Source organism: Carcharodon carcharias, chromosome 16, assembly GCF_017639515.1.
Source record: "Carcharodon carcharias isolate sCarCar2 chromosome 16, sCarCar2.pri, whole genome shotgun sequence".
NCBI classification, from domain to species: Eukaryota; Metazoa; Chordata; class Chondrichthyes; order Lamniformes; family Lamnidae; genus Carcharodon; species Carcharodon carcharias.
In genome coordinates this window covers 93,689,312-93,713,136 of record NC_054482.1, presented here as the reverse complement: position 1 = coordinate 93,713,136, position 23,825 = coordinate 93,689,312, and the positions used below count along the sequence as shown (strand labels likewise).

At 53.2% G+C, this 23,825-nt stretch overlaps 1 protein-coding gene across 9 annotated transcripts in view; it reads left to right on the top strand.

The window, feature by feature from the left end:
* szt2 (SZT2 subunit of KICSTOR complex) overlaps window positions 1-23,825 on the top strand; it is a 247,917-nt gene that overhangs the window by 46,429 nt on the left and 177,663 nt on the right. For 5 of the 9 annotated variants that reach the window (XM_041208820.1, XM_041208821.1, XM_041208823.1 and 2 more), the window contains exons 21-23: window positions 15,789-15,905; window positions 16,578-16,778; window positions 17,122-17,228. In XM_041208820.1, the coding sequence (XP_041064754.1) occupies window positions 15,789-15,905; window positions 16,578-16,778; window positions 17,122-17,228 (425 nt within the window). The remainder of the gene's footprint in view (window positions 1-15,788; window positions 15,906-16,577; window positions 16,779-17,121; window positions 17,229-23,825) is intronic. The other 4 variants (XM_041208824.1, XM_041208825.1, XM_041208817.1 and 1 more) reach the window with 2 other exon arrangements.

Below are 23,825 nucleotides of genomic sequence, written 5' to 3'. Positions count from 1 at the left end.
TGGGAGGGGTGGTGTGCATGTGAGGGGACTGTATGTGCGTGGGGGGGTGTGGTCGTGGGAGGGGGTGTGCGTGTGGGCGCGGGAGGGAGGTGTGGAGTGCGTGTGCGCGCGCGGGAGGGGCGGAGAGTGTGTGCACGCGCGGGGGAGGGGCGGAGAGTGTGTGCGCGTGCACGGGAGGGGCGGAGAGTGTGCGCGCGCGCGGGAGCAGCGGAGTGTGTGTGGGAGCATGCATGTGCGTGGGGGAGCGTGTGTGTGGGAGGGAGTGTGAATGTGTGTGTGTGGGAGGGAGGGAGGGAGTGAGTATGTGTGTGAGCGTGGGAGGGAGTGAGTATGTGGGGGTGTGCGTGGTGGGGGTGCGTGCGCGTGCGAGGGGTGCGTGCGCGCGTGCTTGGGAGGGGTGGGAGTGGGAGGGGTGTGTGTGCGTGGGAAGGGTGTGTGCGTGTGTGGGATGGAGTGTGTGTGTGTGCAGTGAGTGTGGGAGGGGTGTGGGGGGGAGGGGTGGGAGGGGTGTGTGTGTGTGGGAGGGGTGTGTGGGTGTGGGAGGGGGGTGTGTGTGTGTGGGTGTGGGAGGGGTGTGTGGGTGTGTGTGTGGGGGAGGGGTGTGTGGGTGTGTGTGTGGGGGAGGGGTGTGTGGGTGTGTGTGTGGGGGAGGGGTGTTTGGGTGTGTGTGTGGGGGAGGGGTGTTTGGTTGTGTGTTGGGGGGAGGGGTGTGCGTGCGTGTGTGGGAGGGGTGCGTGCGTGTGCGTGGGAGGGGTGTGTTCGTGTGGGAGGGGTGTGTTCGTGTGGGAGGGGTGTGTTCGTGTGGGAGGGGTGTGTGCGTGTGCGTGGGAGGGGTGTGTGCATGTGCGTGGGAGGGGTGTGTGCGTGGGAGGGGTGTGTGTGTGCGTGGGAGGGGTGTGTGTGCGTGGGAGGGGTGTGTGTGCGTGGGAGGGGTGTGTGTGTGCGTGGGAGGGGTGTGTGTGTGCGTGGGAGGGGTGTGTGCGTGGGAGGGGTGTGTGCGTGGGAGGGGTGTGTGCGTGGGAGGGGTGTGTGCGTGTGCGTGGGAGGGGTGTGTGCGTGTGCGTGGGAGGGGTGTGTGCGTGTGCGTGGGAGGGGTGTGTGCGTGTGCGTGGGAGGGGTGTGTGCGTTTGCGTGGGAGGGGTGTGTGCGTGTGCGTGGGAGCGTGGGCGTGGGAGCGTGTGCGTGGGAGCGTGTGCGTGGGAGCGTGTGCGTGGGAGCGTGTGCGTGTGTGCGCGGGAGGGGTGCGTGTGTGTGCGTGGGAGGGGTGTGTGTGTGTGTGGGAGGCGTGTGTGTGTGTGCGTGGGAGGGGTGTGTGTGTGTGCGTGGGAGGGGTGTGTGTGTGTGCGTGGGAGGGGTGTGTGTGTGTGCGTGGGAGGGGTGTGTGTGTGCGTGGGAGGGGTGTGTGTGTGCGTGGGAGGGGTGTGTGTGTGCGCGTGGGAGGGGTGTGTGTGTGCGCGTGGGAGGGGTGTGTGTGTGCGCGTGGGAGGGGTGTGTGTGTGTGTGCGTGGGAGGGGTGTGTGTGTGTGCGTGGGAGGGGTGTGTGTGTGCGTGGGAGGGGTGTGTGTGTGCGTGGGAGGGGTGTGTGTGTGCGTGGGAGGGGTGTGTGTGTGCGTGGGAGGGGTGTGTGTGTGCGTGGGAGGGGTGCGTGCGCGCGTGGGAGGGGTGCGTGCGCGGGAGGGACTGAGTATATGTGTGTGTGTGGGAGCGAGTGTGTGTGTGTGTGTGGGAGCGAGTGTGTGTGTGTGTGTGGGAGCGAGTGTGTGTGTGTGTGGGAGCGAGTATGTGTGTGTGTGTGGGAGCAAGTGTGTGTGTGTGTGTGTGGGAGCGAGTGTGTGTGTGTGTGGGAGCGAGTGTGTGTGTGTGTGGGAGGGAGTGTGTGTGTGTGTGGGAGCGAGTGTGTGTGTGTGTGGGAGCGAGTGTGTGTGTGTGTGGGAGCGAGTGTGTGTGTGTGTGGGAGCGAGTGTGTGTGTGTGTGGGAGGGAGTGTGTGTGTGTGTGGGAGCGAGTGTGTGTGTGTGTGGGAGCGAGTGTGTGTGTGTGTGGGAGCGAGTGTGTGTGTGTGTGGGAGCGAGTGTGTGTGTGTGGGAGCGAGTGTGTGTGTGTGTGGGAGCGAGTGTGTGTGTGTGTGGGAGGGGTGTGTGTGGGAGGGAGTGTGTGTGTGTGTGGGAGGGAGTGTGTGTGTGTGTGGGAGGGAGTGTGTGTGTGTTTGGGAGCGTGTGTGTGTGTGTGGGAGCGTGTGTGTGTGGGCGCGAGTGTGTGTGGGAGCGAGTGTGTGTGGGAGCGAGTGTGTGTGGGAGCGAGTGTGTGTGGGAGCGAGTGTGTGTGGGCGCGAGTGTGTGTGGGCGCGAGTGTGTGTGGGAGCGAGTGTGTGTGGGAGCGAGTGTGTGTGGGAGCGAGTGTGGGCGTGGGAGCGAGTGTGGGCGTGGGAGCGAGTGTGGGCGTGGGAGCGAGTGTGGGCGTGGGAGCGAGTGTGGGCGTGGGAGCGAGTGTGGGCGTGGGAGCGAGTGTGGGCGTGGGAGCGAGTGTGGGCGTGGGAGCGAGTGTGGGCGTGGGAGCGAGTGTGGGCGTGGGAGCGAGTGTGGGCGTGTGCGCGTGGGGGAGCATGTTTGTGTGTGTGTGCATGTGTGTGTGTGTGTGCGTGGGAGCGTGTGTGTGTGTGTGTGTGTGTGTGGGAGTGTGTGTGTGTGGGAGTGTGTGTGTGTGTGTGTGTGGGAGCGAGTGTGTGTGTGGGAGCGAGTGTGTGTGTGCGTGGGAGCGAGTGTGGGCGTGTGCGCGTGGGGGAGCATGTGTGTGCGCGTGTGTGGGGGAGCATGTGTGTGCGCGTGTGTGTGGGAGCGTGTGTGTGTGGGAGCGTGTGTGTGTGGGAGCGTGTGTGTGTGGGAGCGTGTGTGTGTGGGAGCGTGTGTGTGTGGGAGCGTGTGTGTGTGGGAGCGTGTGTGTGTGGGAGCGTGTGTGTGTGGGAGCGTGTGTGTGTGTGGGAGCATGTGTGTGTGTGTGTGTGGGAGCATGTGTGTGTGTGTGTGTGGGAGCATGTGTGTGTGTGTGGGAGCATGTGTATGTGTGTGGGAGCATGTTTGTGTGTGTGTGGGAGCATGTGTGTGTGTGTGTGTGGGAGCATGTGTGTGTGTGGGAGCATGTGTGTGTGTGTGAGCGTGTGTGTGTGTGTGTGGGAGCGTGTGTGTGTGTGTGTGGGAGCGTGTGTGTGTGTGTGTGGGAGCGTGTGTGTGTGTGTATGTGTGCGTGGGAGCGTGTGCGTGTGTGCGCGGGAGGGGTGTGTGTGTGTGCGCGGGAGGGGTGTGTGTGTGTGTGCGCGGGAGGGGTGTGTGTGTGTGCGTGGGAGGGGTGTGTGTGTGTGCGTGGGAGGGGTGTGTGTGTGTGCGTGGGAGGGGTGTGTGTGTGTGCGTGGGAGGGGTGTGTGTGTGTGCGTGGGAGGGGTGTGTGTGTGCGCGTGGGAGGGGTGTGTGTGTGCGCGTGGGAGGGGTGTGTGTGTGCGCGTGGGAGGGGTGTGTGTGTGCGCGTGGGAGGGGTGTGTGTGTGCGCGTGGGAGGGGTGTGTGTGTGCGCGTGGGAGGGGTGTGTGTGTGCGCGTGGGAGGGGTGTGTGTGTGCGCGTGGGAGGGGTGTGTGTGTGCGCGTGGGAGGGGTGTGTGTGTGTGTGCGTGGGAGGGGTGTGTGTGTGTGTGCGTGGGAGGGGTGTGTGTGTGTGCGTGGGAGGGGTGTGTGTGTGTGCGTGGGAGGGGTGTGTGTGTGTGCGTGGGAGGGGTGTGTGTGTGCGTGGGAGGGGTGTGTGTGTGCGTGGGAGGGGTGTGTGTGTGCGTGGGAGGGGTGTGTGTGTGCGTGGGAGGGGTGTGTGTGTGCGTGGGAGGGGTGTGTGTGTGCGTGGGAGGGGTGTGTGTGTGCGTGGGAGGGGTGTGTGTGTGCGTGGGAGGGGTGTGTGTGTGCGTGGGAGGGGTGTGTGTGTGCGTGGGAGGGGTGTGTGTGTGCGTGGGAGGGGTGTGTGTGTGCGTGGGAGGGGTGCGTGCGTGGGAGGGACTGAGTATATGTGTGTGTGTGGGAGCGAGTGTGTGTGTGTGTGTGGGAGCGAGTGTGTGTGTGTGTGTGGGAGCGAGTGTGTGTGTGTGTGTGGGAGCGAGTGTGTGTGTGTGTGTGGGAGCGAGTGTGTGTGGGAGCGAGTGTGTGTGTGTGTGGGAGCGAGTGTGTGTGTGTGTGTGGGAGCGAGTGTGTGTGTGTGTGGGAGCGAGTGTGTGTGTGTGTGTGGGAGCGAGTGTGTGTGTGTGTGTGGGAGCGAGTGTGTGTGTGTGTGTGGGAGCGAGTGTGTGTGTGTGTGTGGGAGCGAGTGTGTGTGTGTGTGTGTGTGGGAGCGAGTGTGTGTGGGAGCGAGTGTGTGTGTGTGTGTGTGGGAGCGAGTGTGTGTGTGTGTGTGGGAGCGAGTGTGTGTGTGTGTGGGAGCGAGTGTGTGTGTGTGTGGGAGCGAGTGTGTGTGTGTGTGGGAGCGAGTGTGTGTGTGTGTGGGAGCGAGTGTGTGTGTGTGGGAGCGAGTGTGTGTGTGTGTGGAGCGAGTGTGTGTGTGGGAGCGAGTGTGTGTGTGGGAGCGAGTGTGTGTGTGTGTGTGGGAGCGAGTGTGTGTGTGTGTGTGTGTGGGAGCGAGTGTGTGTGTGTGTATGGGAGCGAGTGTGTGTGTGTGTGTGTGTGTGTGTGGGAGCGAGTGTGTGTGGGAGCGAGTGTGTGTGGGAGCGAGTGTGTGTGGGAGCGAGTGTGTGTGGGAGCGAGTGTGTGTGGGAGCGAGTGTGTGTGGGAGCGAGTGTGTGTGGGAGCGAGTGTGTGTGGGAGCGAGTGTGTGTGGGAGCGAGTGTGTGTGGTAGCGAGTGTGTGTGTGTGTGGGAGCGAGTGTGTGTGTGTGTGGGAGCGAGTGTGTGTGTGTGTGGGAGCGAGTGTGTGTGTGTGTGTGTGTAGGAGCGAGTGTGTGTGTGTGGGAGCGACTGTGTGTGTGGGAGCGACTGTGTGTGTGGGGGCGACTGTGTGTGTGTGGGCGACTGTGTGTGTGTGGGCGACTGTGTGTGTGTGGGCGACTGTGTGTGTGGGCGACTGTGTGTGTGGGCGACTGTGTGTGTGTGGGCGACTGTGTGTGTGTGGGCGACTGTGTGTGTGTGGGCGACTGTGTGTGTGTGGGCGAGTGTGTGTGTGTGGGCGAGTGGGAGCGAGTGCGCGTGTGGGAGCGAGTGCGTGTGCGGGGGAGCGAGTGTGCGCTTGTGCGGGGGAGCGAGTGTGCGCGTGTGCGGGGAACGTGTGTGCGCGTGTGCGGGGGAGCGTGTGTGCGCGTGTGCAGGGGAGCGTGTGTGCGCATGTGCGGGGGAGCGTGTGTGTGTGGGAGCATGTGTGTGTGTGTGTGTGTGGGCGCGAGTGTGTGTGGGCGCGAGTGTGTGTGGGCGCGAGTGTGTGTGGGCGCGAGTGTGTGTGGGCGCGAGTGTGTGTGGGCGCGAGTGTGTGTGGGCGCGAGTGTGTGTGGGCGCGAGTGTGTGTGGGCGCGAGTGTGTGTGGGCGCGAGTGTGTGTGGGCGCGAGTGTGTGTGGGCGCGAGTGTGTGTGGGCGCGAGTGTGTGTGGGCGCGAGTGTGTGTGGGCGCGAGTGTGTGTGGGCGCGAGTGTGTGTGGGCGCGAGTGTGTGTGGGCGCGAGTGTGTGTGGGCGCGAGTGTGTGTGGGCGCGAGTGTGTGTGGGCGCGAGTGTGTGTGGGCGCGAGTGTGTGTGGGCGCGAGTGTGTGTGGGCGCGAGTGTGTGTGGGCGCGAGTGTGTGTGGGCGCGAGTGTGTGTGGGCGCGAGTGTGTGTGGGCGCGAGTGTGTGTGGGCGCGAGTGTGTGTGGGCGCGAGTGTGTGTGGGCGCGAGTGTGTGTGGGCGCGAGTGTGTGTGGGAGCGAGTGTGTGTGGGAGCGAGTGTGTGTGGGAGCGAGTGTGGGCGTGGGAGCGAGTGTGGGCGTGGGAGCGAGTGTGGGCGTGGGAGCGAGTGTGGGCGTGTGCGCGTGGGGGAGCATGTGTGTGCGCGTGGGGGAGCATGTGTGTGCGCGTGGGGGAGCATGTTTGTGTGTGTGGGAGCGTGTGTGTGTGTGTGTGTGTGGGAGCGTGTGTGTGTGTGTGGGAGCGCGTGTGTGTGGAAGCGTGTGTGTGTGTGTGTGGGAGCGAGTGTGTGCGTGGGAGCGAGTGTGTGCGTGGGAGCGAGTGTGTGTGTACGTGGGAGCGAGTGTGTGTGTGCGTGGGAGCGAGTGTGTGTGTGCGTGGGAGCGAGTGTGTGTGTGCGTGGGAGCGAGTGTGTGTGTGCGTGGGAGCGAGTTTGTGTGTGTGGGCGAGTGTGGGCGTGGGAGCGAGTGTGGGCGTGTGCGCGTGGGGGAGCATGTGGGAGCATGTGTGTGCGCGTGTGTGTGGAAGCGCGTGTGTGTGGAAGCGCGTGTGTGTGGAAGCGCGTGTGTGTGGGAGCGCGTGTGTGTGGGAGCGCGTGTGTGTGGGAGCGCGTGTGTGTGGGAGCGCGTGTGTGTGGGAGCGCGTGTGTGTGGGAGCGTGTGTGTGTGGAAGCGTGTGTGTGTGGAAGCGTGTGTGTGTGGAAGCGTGTGTGTGTGGGAGCGTGTGTGTGTGGGAGCGTGTGTGTGTGGGAGCGTGTGTGTGTGTGGGAGCGTGTGTGTGTGTGGGAGCGTGTGTGTGTGTGGGAGCGTGTGTGTGTGGGAGCGTGTGTGTGTGGGAGCGTGTGTGTGTGGGAGCGTGTGTGTGTGGGAGCGTGTGTGTGTGGGAGCGTGTGTGTGTGGGAGCGTGTGTGTGTGGGAGCGTGTGTGTGTGGGAGCGTGTGTGTGTGGGAGCGTGTGTGTGTGGGAGCGTGTGTGTGTGGGAGCGTGTGTGTGTGGGAGCGTGTGTGTGTGGGAGCGTGTGTGTGTGGGAGCGTGTGTGTGTGGGAGCGTGTGTGTGTGGGAGCGTGTGTGTGTGGGAGCGTGTGTGTGTGGGAGCGTGTGTGTGTGGGAGCGTGTGTGTGTGGGAGCGTGTGTGTGTGGGAGCATGTGTGCGCGTGTGGGAGCATGTGTGCGCGTGTGGGAGCATGTGTGCGCGTGTGGGAGCATGTGTGCGCGTGTGGGAGCATGTGTGTGTGTGTGTGTGTGTGGGAGCATGTGTGTGTGTGTGTGTGTGTGTGTGTGTGTGTGGGAGCATGTGTGTGTGTGGGAGCATGTGTGTGTGTGGGAGCATGTGTGTGTGTGGGAGCATGTGTGTGTGTGGGAGCATGTGTGTGTGTGGGAGCGTGTGTGTGTGTGTGGGAGCGTGTGTGTGTGTGTGGGAGCGTGTGTGTGTGTGTGTGTATGTGTTTGTGGGAGCGTGTGTGTGTGAGCATGTATGTGTGTGTGTGTGGGAGCATGTGTGTGTGTGTGTGGGAGCATGTGTGTGTGTGTGTGGGAGCATGTGTGTGTGTGTGTGGGAGCATGTGTGTGTGTGGGAGCATGTGTGTGTGTGGGAGCATGTGTGTGTGTGGGAGCATGTGTGTGTGTGGGAGCGTGTGTGTGTGGGAGCGTGTGTGTGTGGGAGCGTGTGTGTGTGGGAGCGTGTGTGTGTGGGAGCGTGTGTGTGTGGGAGCGTGTGTGTGTGGGAGCGTGTGTGTGTGGGAGCGTGTGTGTGTGTGTGTGGGAGCGTGTGTGTGTGTGTGTGGGAGCGAGTGTGTGTGTGCGTGGGAGCGAGTGTGTGTGTGCGTGGGAGCGAGTGTGTGTGTGCGTGGGAGCGAGTGTGTGTGTGCGTGGGAGCGAGTGTGTGTGTGCGTGGGAGCGAGTGTGTGTGTGCGTGGGAGCGAGTGTGTGTGTGCGTGGGAGCGAGTGTGTGTGTGCGTGTGAGCGAGTTTGTGTGTGTGGGCGAGTGTGGGCGTGGGAGCGAGTGTGGGCGTGTGCGCGTGGGGGAGCATGTGGGAGCATGTGTGTGCGCGTGTGTGTGGAAGCGTGTGTGTGTGGAAGCGTGTGTGTGTGGGAGCGTGTGTGTGTGGGAGCGTGTGTGTGTGGGAGCGTGTGTGTGTGTGGGAGCGTGTGTGTGTGGGAGCGTGTGTGTGTGTGGGAGCGTGTGTGTGTGGGAGCGTGTGTGTGTGGGAGCGTGTGTGTGTGGGAGCGTGTGTGTGTGGGAGCGTGTGTGTGTGGGAGCGTGTGTGTGCGGGAGCGTGTGTGTGTGGGAGCGTGTGTGTGCGGGAGCGTGTGTGTGCGTGTGGGAGCGTGTGTGTGCGTGTGGGAGCGTGTGTGTGCGTGTGGGAGCATGTGTGTGCGTGTGGGAGCATGTGTGTGCGTGTGGGAGCATGTGTGTGCGTGTGGGAGCATGTGTGTGCGTGTGGGAGCATGTGTGTGCGTGTGGGAGCATGTGTGTGCGTGTGGGAGCATGTGTGTGCGTGTGGGAGCATGTGTGTGCGTGTGGGAGCATGTGTGTGCGTGTGGGAGCATGTGTGTGCGTGTGGGAGCATGTGTGTGCGTGTGGGAGCATGTGTGTGCGTGTGGGAGCATGTGTGTGCGTGTGGGAGCATGTGTGTGCGTGTGGGAGCATGTGTGTGCGTGTGGGAGCATGTGTGTGTGTGTGAGCGTGTGTGTGTGTGTGGGAGCGTGTGTGTGTGTGTGTGTGTATGTGTGTGTGGGAGCGTGTGTGTGTGAGCATGTATGTGTGTGTGTGTGGGAGCATGTGTGTGTGTGTGTGGGAGCGTGTGTGTGTGTGGGAGCGTGTGTGTGTGGGAGCGTGTGTGTGTGGGAGCGTGTGTGTGTGGGAGCGTGTGTGTGTGGGAGCGTGTGTGTGTGGGGGCGTGTGTGTGTGGGAGGGGGAGCATGTGTGCGCGTGTGTGTGGGAGCATGTGTGCGAGTGTGTGTGTGGGAGCATGTGTGCGCGTGTGTGTGTGGGAGCGTGTGTGTGTGTGTAGGAGCATGTGTGTGTAGGAGCATGTGTGTGTGTGGGAGCATGTGTGTGTGTGGGAGCGTGTGTGTGTGTGTGGGAGCATGTGTGTGTGTGTGTGGGAGCATGTGTGTGTGTGGGAGCATGTGTGTGTGTGTGTGGGAGCGTGTGTGTGTGTGTGTGGGAGCGTGTGTGTGTGTGTTTGGGAGCGTGTGTGTGTGTGTGGGAGCGTGTGTGTGTGTGTGGGAGCGTGTGTGTGTGGGAGCGTGTGTGTGTGGGAGCGAGTGTGTGTGGGAGCGAGTGTGTGTGGGAGCGAGTGTGTGTGGGCGCGAGTGTGTGTGGGCGCGAGTGTGTGTGGGCGCGAGTGTGTGTGGGCGCGAGTGTGTGTGGGCGCGAGTGTGTGTGGGCGCGAGTGTGTGTGGGCGCGAGTGTGTGTGGGCGCGAGTGTGTGTGGGCGCGAGTGTGTGTGGGCGCGAGTGTGTGTGGGCGCGAGTGTGTGTGGGCGCGAGTGTGTGTGGGCGCGAGTGTGTGTGGGCGCGAGTGTGTGTGGGCGCGAGTGTGTGTGGGCGCGAGTGTGTGTGGGCGCGAGTGTGTGTGGGCGCGAGTGTGTGTGGGCGCGAGTGTGTGTGGGCGCGAGTGTGTGTGGGCGCGAGTGTGTGTGGGCGCGAGTGTGTGTGGGCGCGAGTGTGTGTGGGCGCGAGTGTGTGTGGGCGCGAGTGTGTGTGGGCGCGAGTGTGTGTGGGCGCGAGTGTGTGTGGGCGCGAGTGTGTGTGGGCGCGAGTGTGTGTGGGCGCGAGTGTGTGTGGGCGCGAGTGTGTGTGGGCGCGGGAGCGTGTGTGTGCGTGTGTGGGAGCGAGTGTGTGCGTGCGTGGGAGCGAGTGTGTGCGTGCGTGGGAGCGAGTGTGTGCGTGCGTGGGAGCGAGTGTGTGCGTGCGTGGGAGCGAGTGTGTGCGTGCGTGGGAGCGAGTGTGTGCGTGCGTGGGAGCGAGTGTGTGCGTGCGTGGGAGCGAGTGCGTGCGTGGGAGCGAGTGCGTGCGTGGGAGCGAGTGCGTGCGTGGGAGCGAGTGTGGGCGTGTGCGCGTGGGGGAGCATGTGTGTGCACGTGTGTGGGGGAGCATGTGTGTGCGCGTGTGTGTGGAAGCGTGTGTGTGTGGGAGCGTGTGTGTGTGGGAGCGTGTGTGTGTGGGAGCGTGTGTGTGTGGGAGCGTGTGTGTGTGGGAGCGTGTGTGTGTGTGTGTGTGGGAGCGTGTGTGTGTGTGTGTGTGTGGGAGCGTGTGTGTGTGTGTGTGTGTGTGGGAGCGTGTGTGTGTGTGTGTGTGGGAGCGTGTGTGTGTGTGTGTGTGTGGGAGCATGTGTGTGTGTGTGGGAGCATGTGTGTGTGTGTGGGAGCATGTGTGTGTGTGTGGGAGCATGTGTGTGTGTGTGGGAGCATGTGTGTGTGTGTGGGAGCATGTGTATGTGTGTGGGAGCATGTGCGGGAGCGTGTGTGTGTATGTGCGGGAGCGTGTGTGTGTGTGTGTGCGGGAGCGTGTGTGTGTGTGTGTGCGGGAGCGAGCGGGTGTGTGCGTGTGCGGGAGCGAGCGGGTGTGTGCGTGTGCGGGAGCGAGCGGGTGTGTGCGTGTGCGGGAGCGATCGGGTGTGTGCGTGTGCGGGAGTGAGTGTGTGTGTGTGTGTGTGTGAGCGAGTATGTGTGTGTGTGTGAGCGAGTATGTGTGTGTGTGAGAGCGAGTGTGTGTGTGCGGGAGCGCGTGGGTGTGTGCGGGAGCGAGTGGGTGTGGGAGCGAGTGTGTGTGTGTGTGGGAGCGAGTGTGTGTGTGTGCGGGAGCGAGTGTGTGTGTGTGTGCGGGAGCGAGTGTGTGTGTGTGTGGGGGAGCGAGTGTGTGTGGGGGAGCGAGTGTGTGTGTGTGGGGGAGCGAGTGTGTGTGTGTGGGGGAGCGAGTGTGTGTGTGTGGGGGAGCGAGTGTGTGTGTGTGGGGGAGCGAGTGTGTGTGTGTGGGGGAGCGAGTGTGTGTGTGTGGGGGAGCGAGTGTGTGTGTGTGGGGGAGCGAGTGTGTGTGTGTGTGGGAGCGAGTGTGTGTGTGTGGGAGCGAGTGTGTGTGTGCGGGAGCGTGTGTGTGGGGGAGCGAGTGTGTGTGTGTTCAGGAGCGAGTGTGTGTGTGTGTGCGGGAGCGGGTGTGTGTGCGGGTGTGCCGGAGCGGGTGCGGGTGTGCGGGAGCGAGTGTGTGTGTGTACGCAGGAGCGAGTGTGTGTGTGCGCGCGGGAGCGAGTGTGTGTGTGCGCGCGGGAGCGATTGTGTGTGCGCGCGGGAGCGATTGTGTGTGCGCGCGGGAGCGATTGTGTGTGTGCGCGGGAGCGATTGTGTGTGTGTGCGGGAGCGAGTGTGGGTGCGGGTGTGCCGGAGCGAGTGTGGGGGAGCGAGTGTGAGTGTGTGTGTGCGGGAGCGAGTGTGAGTGTGTGTGTGCGGGAGCGAGTATGAGTGCGTGTGTTCGGGAGCGTGAGTGTGTGTGTGTGTGCGGGAGCACGTGTGTGTGCGGGACCGTGAGTGTGTGTGTGTGCGGGACTGTGAGTGTGTGTGTGTGCACGGGAGCGCGTGTGTGTGTGTGTGTGCGGGAGCGAGTGTGTGTGTGTGTGTGTGTGTGTGCGGGTGCGAGTGTGTGTTTGCGGGAGGGAGTGTGTGTGTGTGTGTGTGTGTGCGGGAGGGAGTGTCTGTGTGCGGGAGGGAGTGTCTGTGTGCGGGAGGGAGTGTGTGTGTGCGGGAGGGAGTGTGTCTGTGTGTGCAGGAGCGTGTGTGTGTGTGTGCGGGAGCGAGTGTGTGTGTGTGTGTGTGTGTGTGTGTGTGTGTGTGTGCGGGAGCGAGTGTGTGTGTGTGTGTGTGTGCGGGTGCGAGTGTGTGTGTGCGTGTGTGCGGGAGGGAGTGTGTGTGTGCGGGAGGGAGTGTGTGTGTGTGCGGGATGGAGTGTGTGTGTGCGGGAGGGAGTGTGTGTGTGCGGGAGCGCGTGTGTGTGTGTGTGTGCGGGAGCGCGTGTGTGTGTGTGTGTGCGGGAGCGCGTGTGTGTGTGTGTGTGTGCGGGAGCGCGTGTGTGTGTGTGTGTGTGTGCGGGAGCGCGTGTGTGTGTGTGTGTGTGCGGGAGCGAGTGTGTGTGTGTGTGTGTGTGTGTGCGGGTGCGAGTCTGTGTTTGCGGGAGGGAGTGTGTGTGTGTGTGTGTGTGCGGGAGGGAGTGTGTGTGTGCGGGAGGGAGTGTGTGTGTGCGGGAGGGAGTGTGTGTGTGCGGGAGGGAGTGTGTGTGTGCGGGAGGGAGTGTGTGTGTGCGGGAGGGAGTGTGTGTGTGGGGGAGGGAGTGTGTGTGTGGGGGAGGGAGTGTGTGTGTGCGGGAGGGAGTGTGTGTGTGCGGGAGGGAGTGTGTGTGTGCGGGAGGGAGTGTGTGTGTGCGGGAGGGAGTGTGTGTGTGCGGGAGGGAGTGTGTGTGTGCGGGAGGGAGTGTGTGTGTGCGGGAGGGAGTGTGTGTGTGTGTGCGGGAGGGAGTGTGTGTGTGTGTGTGCGGGAGCGAGTGTGTGTGTGTGTGTGTGTGTGTGTGTGCGGGAGCGAGTGTGTGTGTGTGTGTGTGTGTGCGGGTGCGAGTGTGTGTGTGCGGGAGGGAGTGTGTGTGTGTGTGTGTGCGGGAGGGAGTGTGTGTGTGCGGGAGGGAGTGTGTGTGTGCGGGAGGGAGTGTGTGTGTGCGGGAGGGAGTGTGTGTGTGCGGGAGGGAGTGTGTGTGTGCGGGAGGGAGTGTGTGTGTGCAGGAGCGTGAGTGTGTGTGTGCGGGAGCGCGTGTGTGTGTGTGTGTGCGGGAGCGCGTGTGTGTGTGTGTGCGCGGGAGCGCGTGTGTGTGTGTGTGCGGGAGCGCGTGTGTGTGTGTGTGTGTGTGTGCGGGAGCGTGTGTGTGTGTGTGTGTGCGGGAGCGAGTGTGTGTGTGTGTGTGCGGGTGCGAGTGTGTGTTTGCGGGAGGGAGTGTGTGTGTGTGTGTGTGTGTGCGGGAGGGAGTGTGTGTGTGCGGGAGGGAGTGTGTGTGTGCGGGAGGGAGTGTGTGTGTGCGTGTGCGGGAGCGCGTGTGTGTATGTGTGCGGGAGCGCGTGTGTGTGTGTGTGTGTGCGGGAGCGTATGCGGGAGCATGTGTGTGTGTGTGTGCGGGAGCGTATGTGTGTGTGTGCGGGAGCGAGTGTGTGTGTGCGGGAGCGAGTGTGTGTGTGCGGGAGCGAGTGTGTGTGTGCATGTGCGGGAACGAGCGAGTGTGTGCGGGAGCGAGCGAGTGTGTGTGTGCGGGAGCGAGTATGTGTGTGCGCGGGAGGGCGTGTGTGTGAGAAGCACATTCTGCTGGTAAATCCTTCACCCTAGCACTGAGGCACATTCCTCCAGAAAGAACAGTGTATTCTGCTTTTTGATTAATATCCTTTCTTCCTTTGTGTTATCACAAGCAGCAGTGAATCAGGCAATGGCTTCTATTATAGTAGGCGATGTGGCTCTCTCATTGCAAGTATTTTTGTTAAAGTGTTCACCCCTGTACTACTGGGCTACCTTTGCATGTAGTTACTGCTGTCATTGATATTATTCCAGAATGATGTTCTACTGCTGTGTTGTCCATGCTTTTTTAAAATTCTTGAGTTGGGCATCACTGGCTAGGCCAGCACTTATTGCCAATCCCTAATTGCCCTTGAGAAAGGCTATGATTACTGGGGTCTGATTTGAGACTGCTCAGATATGTTTCTTGTAAGACCCTTGCAGCCAGCAGTCAGAAGTGGCAAGTGCTGACAATTTGAGCCTAGCTTTTGCTTCAAGTACTCTGTGGCTGTAAAACATCTTTTAATTCATTGAATTGCCATGTTTTCACCTCATTTTTTTTCTGAATAAATATTTAGGTTAAATAATGCTGTGTTTGTTTATAGGATTAATTTCAGTTATTTTCACTTTTACCTTTTCAAAGTAAGTTATTCGCAAAAATTCTGCCTAACTTCCCTTCTTACTGCTAACTTCTTTGTTTTAATGCTGGGTCCCTCCTTTTTTTGAATATTTCACCAGAGTTTTACTGAATAAGCTTTGAAGCTGTTTACTATGTGTTCTTTCATACTGTGTACACAGGTGTAAGGTAGTCCTCTCCATTACACTTCAATTATTTTCAGTCTCTGTCTGTCTCCTTTTATCAGAAATCAGAGTCTTCACTGAAGTTGGCAGTCATAAGAGAAAATTGCCATCTAACTATCTACTGGAGTGATGAAGTAGAGGCTGAGTTAGCAGGAATTGGTGTTGTGCTGCTATTGGGTACATGACCTCAGAAGAATTTGTTCCATTAGAAAATAAGCCAGCCAAGTGGGAACTTAGAGAGGAAAAAAAAGTAACATATGACTAAGTCCTTCCACCTACTTTTAGCTCCAAACTGGCATTTCTAGGCCTGAAGAGTCGTCATACGGACTCGAAACGTTAACTCTGTTTCTCTCTTCACAGATGCTGTCCGACCTGAGTTTTTCCAGCATTTTCTTTTTTTATTTCATACAGTTCTAGCCATTTGTGCAGATATGTCGATGTTTCGAAACGGTACTGAACTGGATGTTAATGTTGGTAACAGTAAATGGCCATCTCTTGTGTTAATGTATTTCCCTTTTATGTCCAGTCCCTCTTCTGAAATGGGCTATATTTTGCTGGGCTTGGATTGAACAGTTTGAGTTTAGACTGGGAGCCACTGGATGATAATCTAGAGTGAGAGTCATATGTTTTGCACTCCTTAGCTTTGCAATTTGTCTCAAAACAAAGATCAAAGTCTACCAAGCAGTGGTTTTCACATCACTTCTCTATGGCTACGAGGCATGGAAAATCTACTGGCCTCGCATAAAGCAATTAGATCCGTTCCATGTTCGCTACGTAAGATCCAAATGCAACATCAAGTGGCAGGAACAAAATCCTTGACACTGAAGTTCTTGTAAAGTGCCGCATACCTGGTGTCAAGAATATGCTCGTTAGAACTCAGTTTCGGTGGGTCGGTCGTGTGGTTTGCATGGACGATTCCCCCAAATCAAAGGCAGTATTCTACAGCCAGTTGAGCATGGGAACCTGCACCATAGGGCATTCTAAACTCAGATACAAAGACATTCTGAAAGCCAACCTCAGCATGTAAGTTGGACCCTACAACGTAGGAAAAAACAACCCTGGGCAGATCCAAATGGAGAAGCCTCTGTCATCAAGCAATCTCAAGATTTGAGGAGAAGAGGATCAACTCCTGTTGCATGCCACAAGGCCAGTGCCTTCACCAACCCCTCCAACAGTGACTTCATATGTAATATTTGCAATTGGATCTACAAATCAAGAGTTGGAGTAACATCACATAGGGGACAACATCAACCTAGATGGAGAATAATTGGTCTCCTTGCTGAACACTCATCCCTAACAGCAACGGCAGAATCTATCAGCCCTGGAGTATTGTCAGCAATGCCCCAACTCTTACGCTGACTGAGATCTGCTAAGGCAGGACAGAGCTCTTGGCCTGTATGACTTTGCGCAACTTTAAGCACTGCCTTATCCATTAGTCCATTGGATGAGCACCATTATATGTACTGTCTGTGGGGTCTGTCTGATACTGCAAACCAATACAGTCTCGGCTCTCTTTTCAGTATTTTAACAAATTGATCATTGTGTAATTGCTTCTTGGCTTCTCCAGCTTTCTATTATTGTCTCAATCTCTATATAACGCAACCCTTGACTGAATTGCTTTATAATTATTCAAATTATTCTTCTTAGTACATAGCTTCCATCAGGTCTTTTCTTTTTCCAAAATAAGCTTGTTGATATATCTACTTTAAATTAAAGGGACTCTTGTCACAGCCTCTGTACTGTATTCTGCTTCTTTTTACTCCTTCGTACACCTAGATTGACTTCCCTTTTCTCTTTCAAGCAGGCAATTATGAAGGAGAAAATGATTTCATCCGAGCTGTACCATTCCAGTTTGATCTAATGAAGATTTTAACAAAGTGTCAGCAAATAGAACTATTTTTCCACATGTTGACTAAAGGTAAGGTTTCAATGTTATGCTTTCTCTGAAATGAAAGATGCCCATATTGCTTCTGTGTGATGAAGATGCATGCGTATGCAATTTTATGGAAATACAGGTGCAAACAATTTCTATATCACTTGCCTGCTGCTCTAAGATAGTACATAAGCTATATATATGGTAAGAAGGGGAACTCTGCATTATCCAAATCTGCCTAAGGAAGAGAGTGGGAAATGTAAGTCCTATGCTTAATATTTGCTTTTCCACATGGTATGAAGCAGGGGGTAATGAGTGGATAGGGAAGGACCTTTAACTGGGTTTAATTTCCATGCGCTTCTTTGTTCTTTCAATGCCCATGTATAGCATTGATGGAAAAAGTTATTTGTTCTTCAACTTAAAAATAAAAATACAGAGAAATAGATAGTGATGAAACTTGTATTTTTTCTAAATATAGTACTAGGTTGTGTTTTTAAAATGATAGTTTAACGAGGGAACAAACAATAGAACCCTTTGAACGACAGTTAGCTTATGGCTACAGGAATATAGCATTCTTTACAGGAACTGGTTACTGATATGACTATCTGAGTCTGATACACCTGTAAATTATTCCACTTGTTATTGTCCAAATTATTGTCCAAAGCTGGGTTCTTGTGAATGTTTGGACCTTATCATCTGTTGTTTCCCTTCCTTCAGCAGAGGATGATGGGAGTACAAAGGACACTACCCCTTTACCCAATGAGATCCTGTTAAATCTTTTCCATAGCTGTTTGCAACAGGATCTTGGAGATCGGGAGTTGCCGTTGGCTGATTCTGACCACATGACTTTTATGCAGCAAATTGTGCAGCGAGATCGGAATGGTCATTCCATTCCTTTTCATCTACCAACAGTTAAAGGTAAAATACCTAGATTTTGTTATATTTTGTCTATGTCAAACTCTGTATTTTAATAAATCACCAGGGTACAGTTTGACATGCATTTTTCTACACTGCTTCAGCATCTAATGTCATTTCTGAGAGTGGTGGTACACAGTCTCGTTTATGTCTCATGTGACTACTCAATTTAGGGAAAGGTGTCCTGCTTGGGTTAACATTCCTATCAACTCCCAACTAAAAGCAAATTTCTGTCAATGTAGTTCTGTGTTTTGGTACACTAAACTGGATTCATAAAAATGTTACAGTCAGAAAAAACTTTTAGCCAAACTGCAAGAAGTTAGGTGCTTTTTTTTTTGTTCTGTAGATGAGCCACTGAAAGTGACCAAGAAGTTAGAGAGACAAGATGCCATGATGTCACTGCACACCCTTGGAATTAACAAAGAGGTCCTGGGTTCAACCAGCACCTTACAGGTAAGCGAGTGTGGGAGGTACACAGAGGCTTGTAGTGCTGCTAGCACCGTATGAATCCAGTTCATATAATGGATTGCTGTTCCCACCTCCTTAAAAGCTGTTCAATGTTGCTGCAAGATCTCTATTGGAATACAGATACAGATCAGTAGAACCCATAGTGAAACAATTGAGGGCTTTAAAATGTTGATCCTGCAGAGGATCTGAAAAATCTCTCTTTTAGTTGCAGTCTATTTCCCAATGTGAATAGAATCAAAATAATTCAAATTTGACATACTTAGTAACAATTTTACAACCTTTATTAGACAAGATGAATGAATTTGGGTTTGAAGAATGGTAATACTAGGTTGGGGCCAGGACAGTCAGCATGGATTTGTCTAGGGAAGGTTGTGTCTGACCGACTTGATGGAATTTTTTTTGAGGAAGTAACAATAAGGGTCGATGAGGGTAGCGCATTTGATTTTCCAAATGGAATTTAGCAAGGCTTTTCAGAAGTGCACGCATGGTAGATTGGTCAGAAAAGTAAAAGACCATGGGATCCAAGGGCAAATGGCAAGGTGAATCCAAAATTGGTTCAATGGTAGAAAGAAAAGGGTAATGAGTTGATGGGTGTTTTTGTGACTTGAAGGCTGTTTCCCTTGGGGCTCAGCACTAGGTCTCTTATTTTTTGTAGTATTTAATAGTGATTTTGATTTAAATGTAGGAGGCAGCATTAAGAAGTTTGCAGATGATACAGAAATTGGTTGTGTGGTTGATAGTGAGGAAGAAAGCTGCAGACTTCCGGAAGATATCAATGAACTGGTCAGATGGGCCGAAAAGTGGCAAATGGAATTCAGTCCAGAGAAGTGTGAGGTGATGCTTTTGGGGAGGGCAAACAAAGCAAGAGAATACACAAAGGTAGGATACTGAGAAGTATAGAAAGACAGAGGGACCTTGGAGTGCATGTCCACAGGTGGCAGGACAGGCAGGTTAAGAAGGAACATGGGATGAGCAATAAATGCTGGATTTGCTAGCAATATTCACATCCTGTGAGTGAGTGAAAAAATGTATAAAATACTAGTTAGTCCACAGATAGAGTACTACCTATAATTCTGGTCACTGCATTACAGGAAGGATGTGATTGCACGAGAGATTTATGAGGATGTTGCCAGGAAGGGAGAATTTTAGATTTCTAGGCATCGTTTGTTTCTTTTGGAGCAGAGGAGGCTGAGGGGAGATTTCCTTGAGGTGTACAAAATGATGAGGGGCCTGTACAGAGTGGATAGGAAGAACCTATTTCGCTTATCACAAAAGCCAATAACTAGGGGAGGGATATATTTACAATAATTGGTAGGAGGATTAGAGGCCATGTAGAGGTAAGTTTTCCACCTAGAAGGTGGTGAGGATCCTGCTTGCTTGCCCTTTGAGGTGAAGATTACCATGTTAATCAACTGAGGTGTTTGTTAGGATTCCGTTGGCTTCTAAGGCTGATCTGCATCTGGAAGATTCTGCTGCTAATAGGGCAAGATACCGCAGCAATTGAGTTTTGGACAATTTGCTGGCTTGAGATTTCCTCTCCTTGCGTTTTCTCTCTGCCTCATATGCGTTTGCTTTTGAAGGAGGCCGCACTGTTTTATTTGGTTGTGACAGGTGCAGCAATCCTGTGTGAGCTTCTCCCGGGACTCGAAGTTGATATCAAAACTCTCAAATAAAGACTTCAGGGTGTCTTTGTAGCGCTCCCTTTGATTTTGAGAGTGCATCCCAGATGCAAGCTGTGCATATAAGATTTGCTTTGGTAAGTGGGTGTCAGGCATTTTGGCAGCCTAACTCAGTTGTGACTGTCTCAATATGGTGAGGATGCTTGGCATACCAGCTGGGGTAGGCAGTGCCTGGTATTTTGTCCTACTTTCCAGCTTCCAAAGGCAGCTCAAGTGAAAGTAATTGAGCTTCTTGGCATGACACTGGTACGCTGTCCAAGTCTCGCATGTGTAGAGCAGAGTGGGCAGGTCTGTGCTCTATAGACTTTCAGTTTGGTGGGTAAACTTACTCCTCTTCATTCCCAGACTGATGTTGAAAGTTTTCCAAAGTTTACACTTGCTTTTGCAATACTTGCATGTGCTTCGTCGTCAATATAGACAACTTGAGAGAGTGTGCTGCTGAGATAAGTGAACTTATCCACTGCTGACAGGTTCTGGTCATAGACTTAAACCTTGGGCTTAAGATAGGGCTTTCCTGGAGCAGGCTGGTACATTAGTTCAGTTCTCTTTGTGCTGATTGTAAGGCCGAAGTTGCCACATGCATTGGACATACAAACATAAGAATTAGGAGAACGAGTAGGCCTCTCGGCCCTGCTCTGAATTTCAATAAGATCATGGCTGATCTGATTTCAACCTCAACTCCACATTTCTGCCTATCATAATAACCTTTCCCCCCTTGCTTATCAAGAATCTATCTAGCTCTGCCGTAAACATATTTAACGACTCTGCATTCACTGCCTTTTGAGTAAGAGAATTCCAAAGACTCATAACCCTCTGAGAGAAAAAATTCTCCTCATCTCTGCCCTAAATGGGCAACCCTTTATTTTTAAACAGTGGCCCCTGTACTAGATTTTCCCACAAGAGAAAACATACTCTTCACATCAACCCCATCAAGGCCACTCAGGATCTTAAAGATTTCAATCAAGTTGCCTTTTACTCTTCTAACTTCCAGCGAATACAAGCCTAGCCTGTCCAATCTTTCCTCATAAGATAACCCACCCATTCCAGGTATTAGTTTAGTAAACCTTCTCTAAACTGCTTCCAATTCATTTACATCCTTAAATACTGTGCACAGTACTCCAGATGTGGTCTCACCAATGCCCTGTATAGCTGAAGCATAACCTCCCTGCTTTTGTATTCAATTCCCAGAATCACAGAGCTACAGAATCTTAACAACACAGAATGAGGCCATTCTCCCATCATGTCTTCACTGGCTCTCCAAATGAACATTATGACCTAGTACCATTGCTGTGCCTTTTCCCTATACCCTTGCACATTGTTTCTATTCAAATAATCATCTAACTCCCTGTTGGATGTCTCGATTGAACCTGCCTCCACCACAATTCCAGGCAGTCTATTCCAGACCCGAACCACTTGTCGTGTGAAAAAACTTTTTCCACGTCACACTTGCTTTTTTTGCAAGTCACTTTAAATTTGTACCCTCTCGTTCTTGATCCTTTTACGTGTAGGAACAGCTTCTCCCTATCTACTCTGCCCTGCCCCCTCATGATTTTGAACATCTCTACCAAATCTCCTCTCAGCCACTTTCTCTCCAAGGAGAACAGTCCCAACTTCTCCAATCTATCCTCAAAGCTGAAGTTTCTCTTCCCTGGGACCATTCTTGTAAACCCCTTCTGCACTCTCTCCAATGTGTTCACATCCTTCCTATAATATTGTACCCAGAACTGTACACAAGTAGTTCCCCTTGCAATAATTGATAACATTCTGTTAGCTTTCCTAATTATTTGCGGTACCTGCATGTTAGCCTTTTGAGATTCATGCACTTGCACACCTAATTCCCTCTGCATCTCAGAGTTCTGCCATCTCTCACCATTTATTTTTTCCTGCCAAAATGGACAACTACACACTTTTCCACATTATATTTCATTTGTCAGGTCTTTGCCCAATCATAACCTATCTATATCCCTTTGGTAGTCTCCTTTTGCCCTCTTCACATCTTACTATCCAATCTATCTTTGTGTCGTCAACAAATTTAGCAATCAAACCTTCGGTCTCTTCGCCTAAGTCATTTATATAAATTGTAAAAAGTTGGGGCCTCCTATACCATGAGCTTTTATTTTTCGCAATAATCTTTGTGACACCTTATCAAATACCTTCTGAAAATCTAAGTACTGTATAACCACTGGTTCCCCTTTATCCACAGCGTATGTTACTTCTTCAAAGAACTCCAGTAAACTGATTAAACATGATTTCCCTTTGACAAAACCATGTTGACTTTGTCTGATAATGCTGAATTTTTCCAAGTCCCCTGCCATAACATATTCAATAATAGCTTCTAACATTTTCCCTATGACAGATGTTAAGTTAACTAGCCTAGTTTCCTGCTTTCTGTCTCCCTCCCTTTTTGAATAAAGGAGTTACATTCGTTATTTTCCAAACTAATGGAACCTTCCCCGAATCTAGGGAATTCTGGAAAATTAAAACCAAAGCATCGACTATCTCACTAGCCATTTTTTTTAAGACCCCAGCATGAAGCCCATCAGGACCCGGGACTTGTTAGCCTGCAGCTCCATCAATTTGCTCAGTACCACTTCCCTGGTGAGTGTAATTTTCCGAGTTCCTCCCTCCTATTTCCTGATTTACAGCAATTTTTGGGATGTTACTCATATCTATAGTGAAGACTGAAATACCTGTTCAATTCATTTGCCACTTCCTTATTTTCCATTATTAACACCCCAGACTCACTTTCTACAGGACTAACACTCACACTGTTAACTCTTTTTAAAATAACTATAGAAACTCTTACTTCCTGTCTTTATATTTCGAGCTAGCTTTTGTACTCTAATTTTTTCTTTATCATCAATCTTTTGATCATTCTTTGCTGTTATTGATATTCTGTCCGGCCTTCTGACCTGCCACCCATCTTTGTGCAGTTATACGCTTTTCCTTTAAATTTAATACTATCTTTAACATCTTTAGTTAACCACAGATGGTGGGTTCTCCCTTGGAATTTGTCTTTCTTGTTGGAATGTATCTATTCTGTGTATTTTGAAATATCTCTTTAAATAACTATTTTGAACTATTCCTTAACCTAATTTGCCAGTTCACTTTAGCTAGCTCTGCTTTCACAACCTCATAATTACCCTTATTTAAGTTTAAAATACTAGTCTTGGACCCACTCTTCTCTCCCTCAAACTGAATGTAAAATTCAATCATATTATGATCATTGCCACCTATGGGGCACTTTCACTATGAGGTCATTAGTTAATCCTATCTCATTGCACAATACCAGGTCTATTATAGCCTGCTTTCTGGTTGGCACCAGAATGTGCCATTCTAAGAAACTATCCCAAAAGCATTCTATGAATTTCTCATCTAAGCTACCTTTGCCTCTCTGATTTTTCCAGTCTACATGTAGATTAAAATCCCCTAAGCTTATTGCTGTACCTTTTTGGCAAGCTCCCATTATCTCTTCGTTTATATTCTGTCCTATTGTGTGGTTACTGTTAAGGGGCCTATGCACCACTTGCATAAGTGACTCCTTGCCTTTTATTATTTATCATCTCTTACCCAAACCGCTTTTACATCCTGGTTTCCTGAACTTAGTTCATCCCTCTCTAATGTGCTAATACCATCATTAATTAACAGACCCACCCCTCCACCTTTTCCTAGCTTCCTGTCCTTCCTAAATGTCATGTACCCTTCAATATTCAGACCCCAATCTATGTCATCCTGCAGCTAGGTCTCTGTAATGGCTTATTTATTTATTTCTATTTGTGCTATCAGTTCATCAGTTTTATTTTGAATGCTACGTGTGTTCATGTACAAATCCTTTAGTTTTGTCCTCTTATTATTTTTGTAGCCTCAAGTGTTATCTGCTGATCTGCTCTTAGATTTGGTACTCCCTGTACTCTTTCCCTTCCTGTCACGTTCTGTCATTTCCTACATTAATAGCTTCCCTCTTGCCTTCTTTCAAATCTTTGATTTACCGCATCTTCTCAAATTTGACCCCTTGCCCCATTATTTATTTTAAAACCCTCTCTACTACCTAGTTAAGTGGCTCGCTAGAACACTGGCCCCAGTACGGGTCAGGTGTAGACCGTCCCAATGGTACAGCCCCCATTTTACCCTGTACTGGTGCCAGTGCCCCACAAACCAGAACCCACTTCTCTGACACCAGTCCTTGAGCCATGGATTCAGCTCTCTAATTTTATGTACCCTATGCCAATTTGCTTGTGGCTCAGGTAATAGTCTAGATATTATTACCTTTTTGAGGTTTCTTAATTTAATGCCAAGCTCCTCATACTCTCTATGCAGAACATCTTTCCTAGTTCCACCTATGTTATTGGCTTCTAAAGGGACCATGATAACTAGCTCCTCCCCCTTCTCCTGTTGCAAATTCCTCTGTAGCTGTGAGCAGATGTCCAGACACCTGGCACTGGGCAGGCAACACAGCCATCTGGGCTCTCGCTCTTTGCTGCAGAGAACAAGTTAAAATACTAGTCTTAAACACACTCTTCACTCCCTTAAACTGAACGTAAAATTTGGACAACAAGTGCATGCTACATTGCATGTCCAGCTCTGAACCAGCAGCTAGTACACAGTCATCAGCAAACATGAAGTATGTCCTTGGAGACCTTGGTCTTTGCCTGGAGACACCTCAGATTGAGCAGCTTTCCATCTGTGCAATAACTGATTTTGATGCCAGGAGCATCATCGTGGAAGGCATTGGATAGTGATGAAGAACATGCTGAGGAAGGTTGGTGCTAGCATGCAGCCTTGTTTAACTCCATTAGTGACTGGGAAAGGGTCAAAAGACTCACCATCATCAGGTCACGCATGAGCATGCCATCATGGAACTGTTGAACCATTGTGATGAATTTCTCGGGCAGCTGAATTTCTC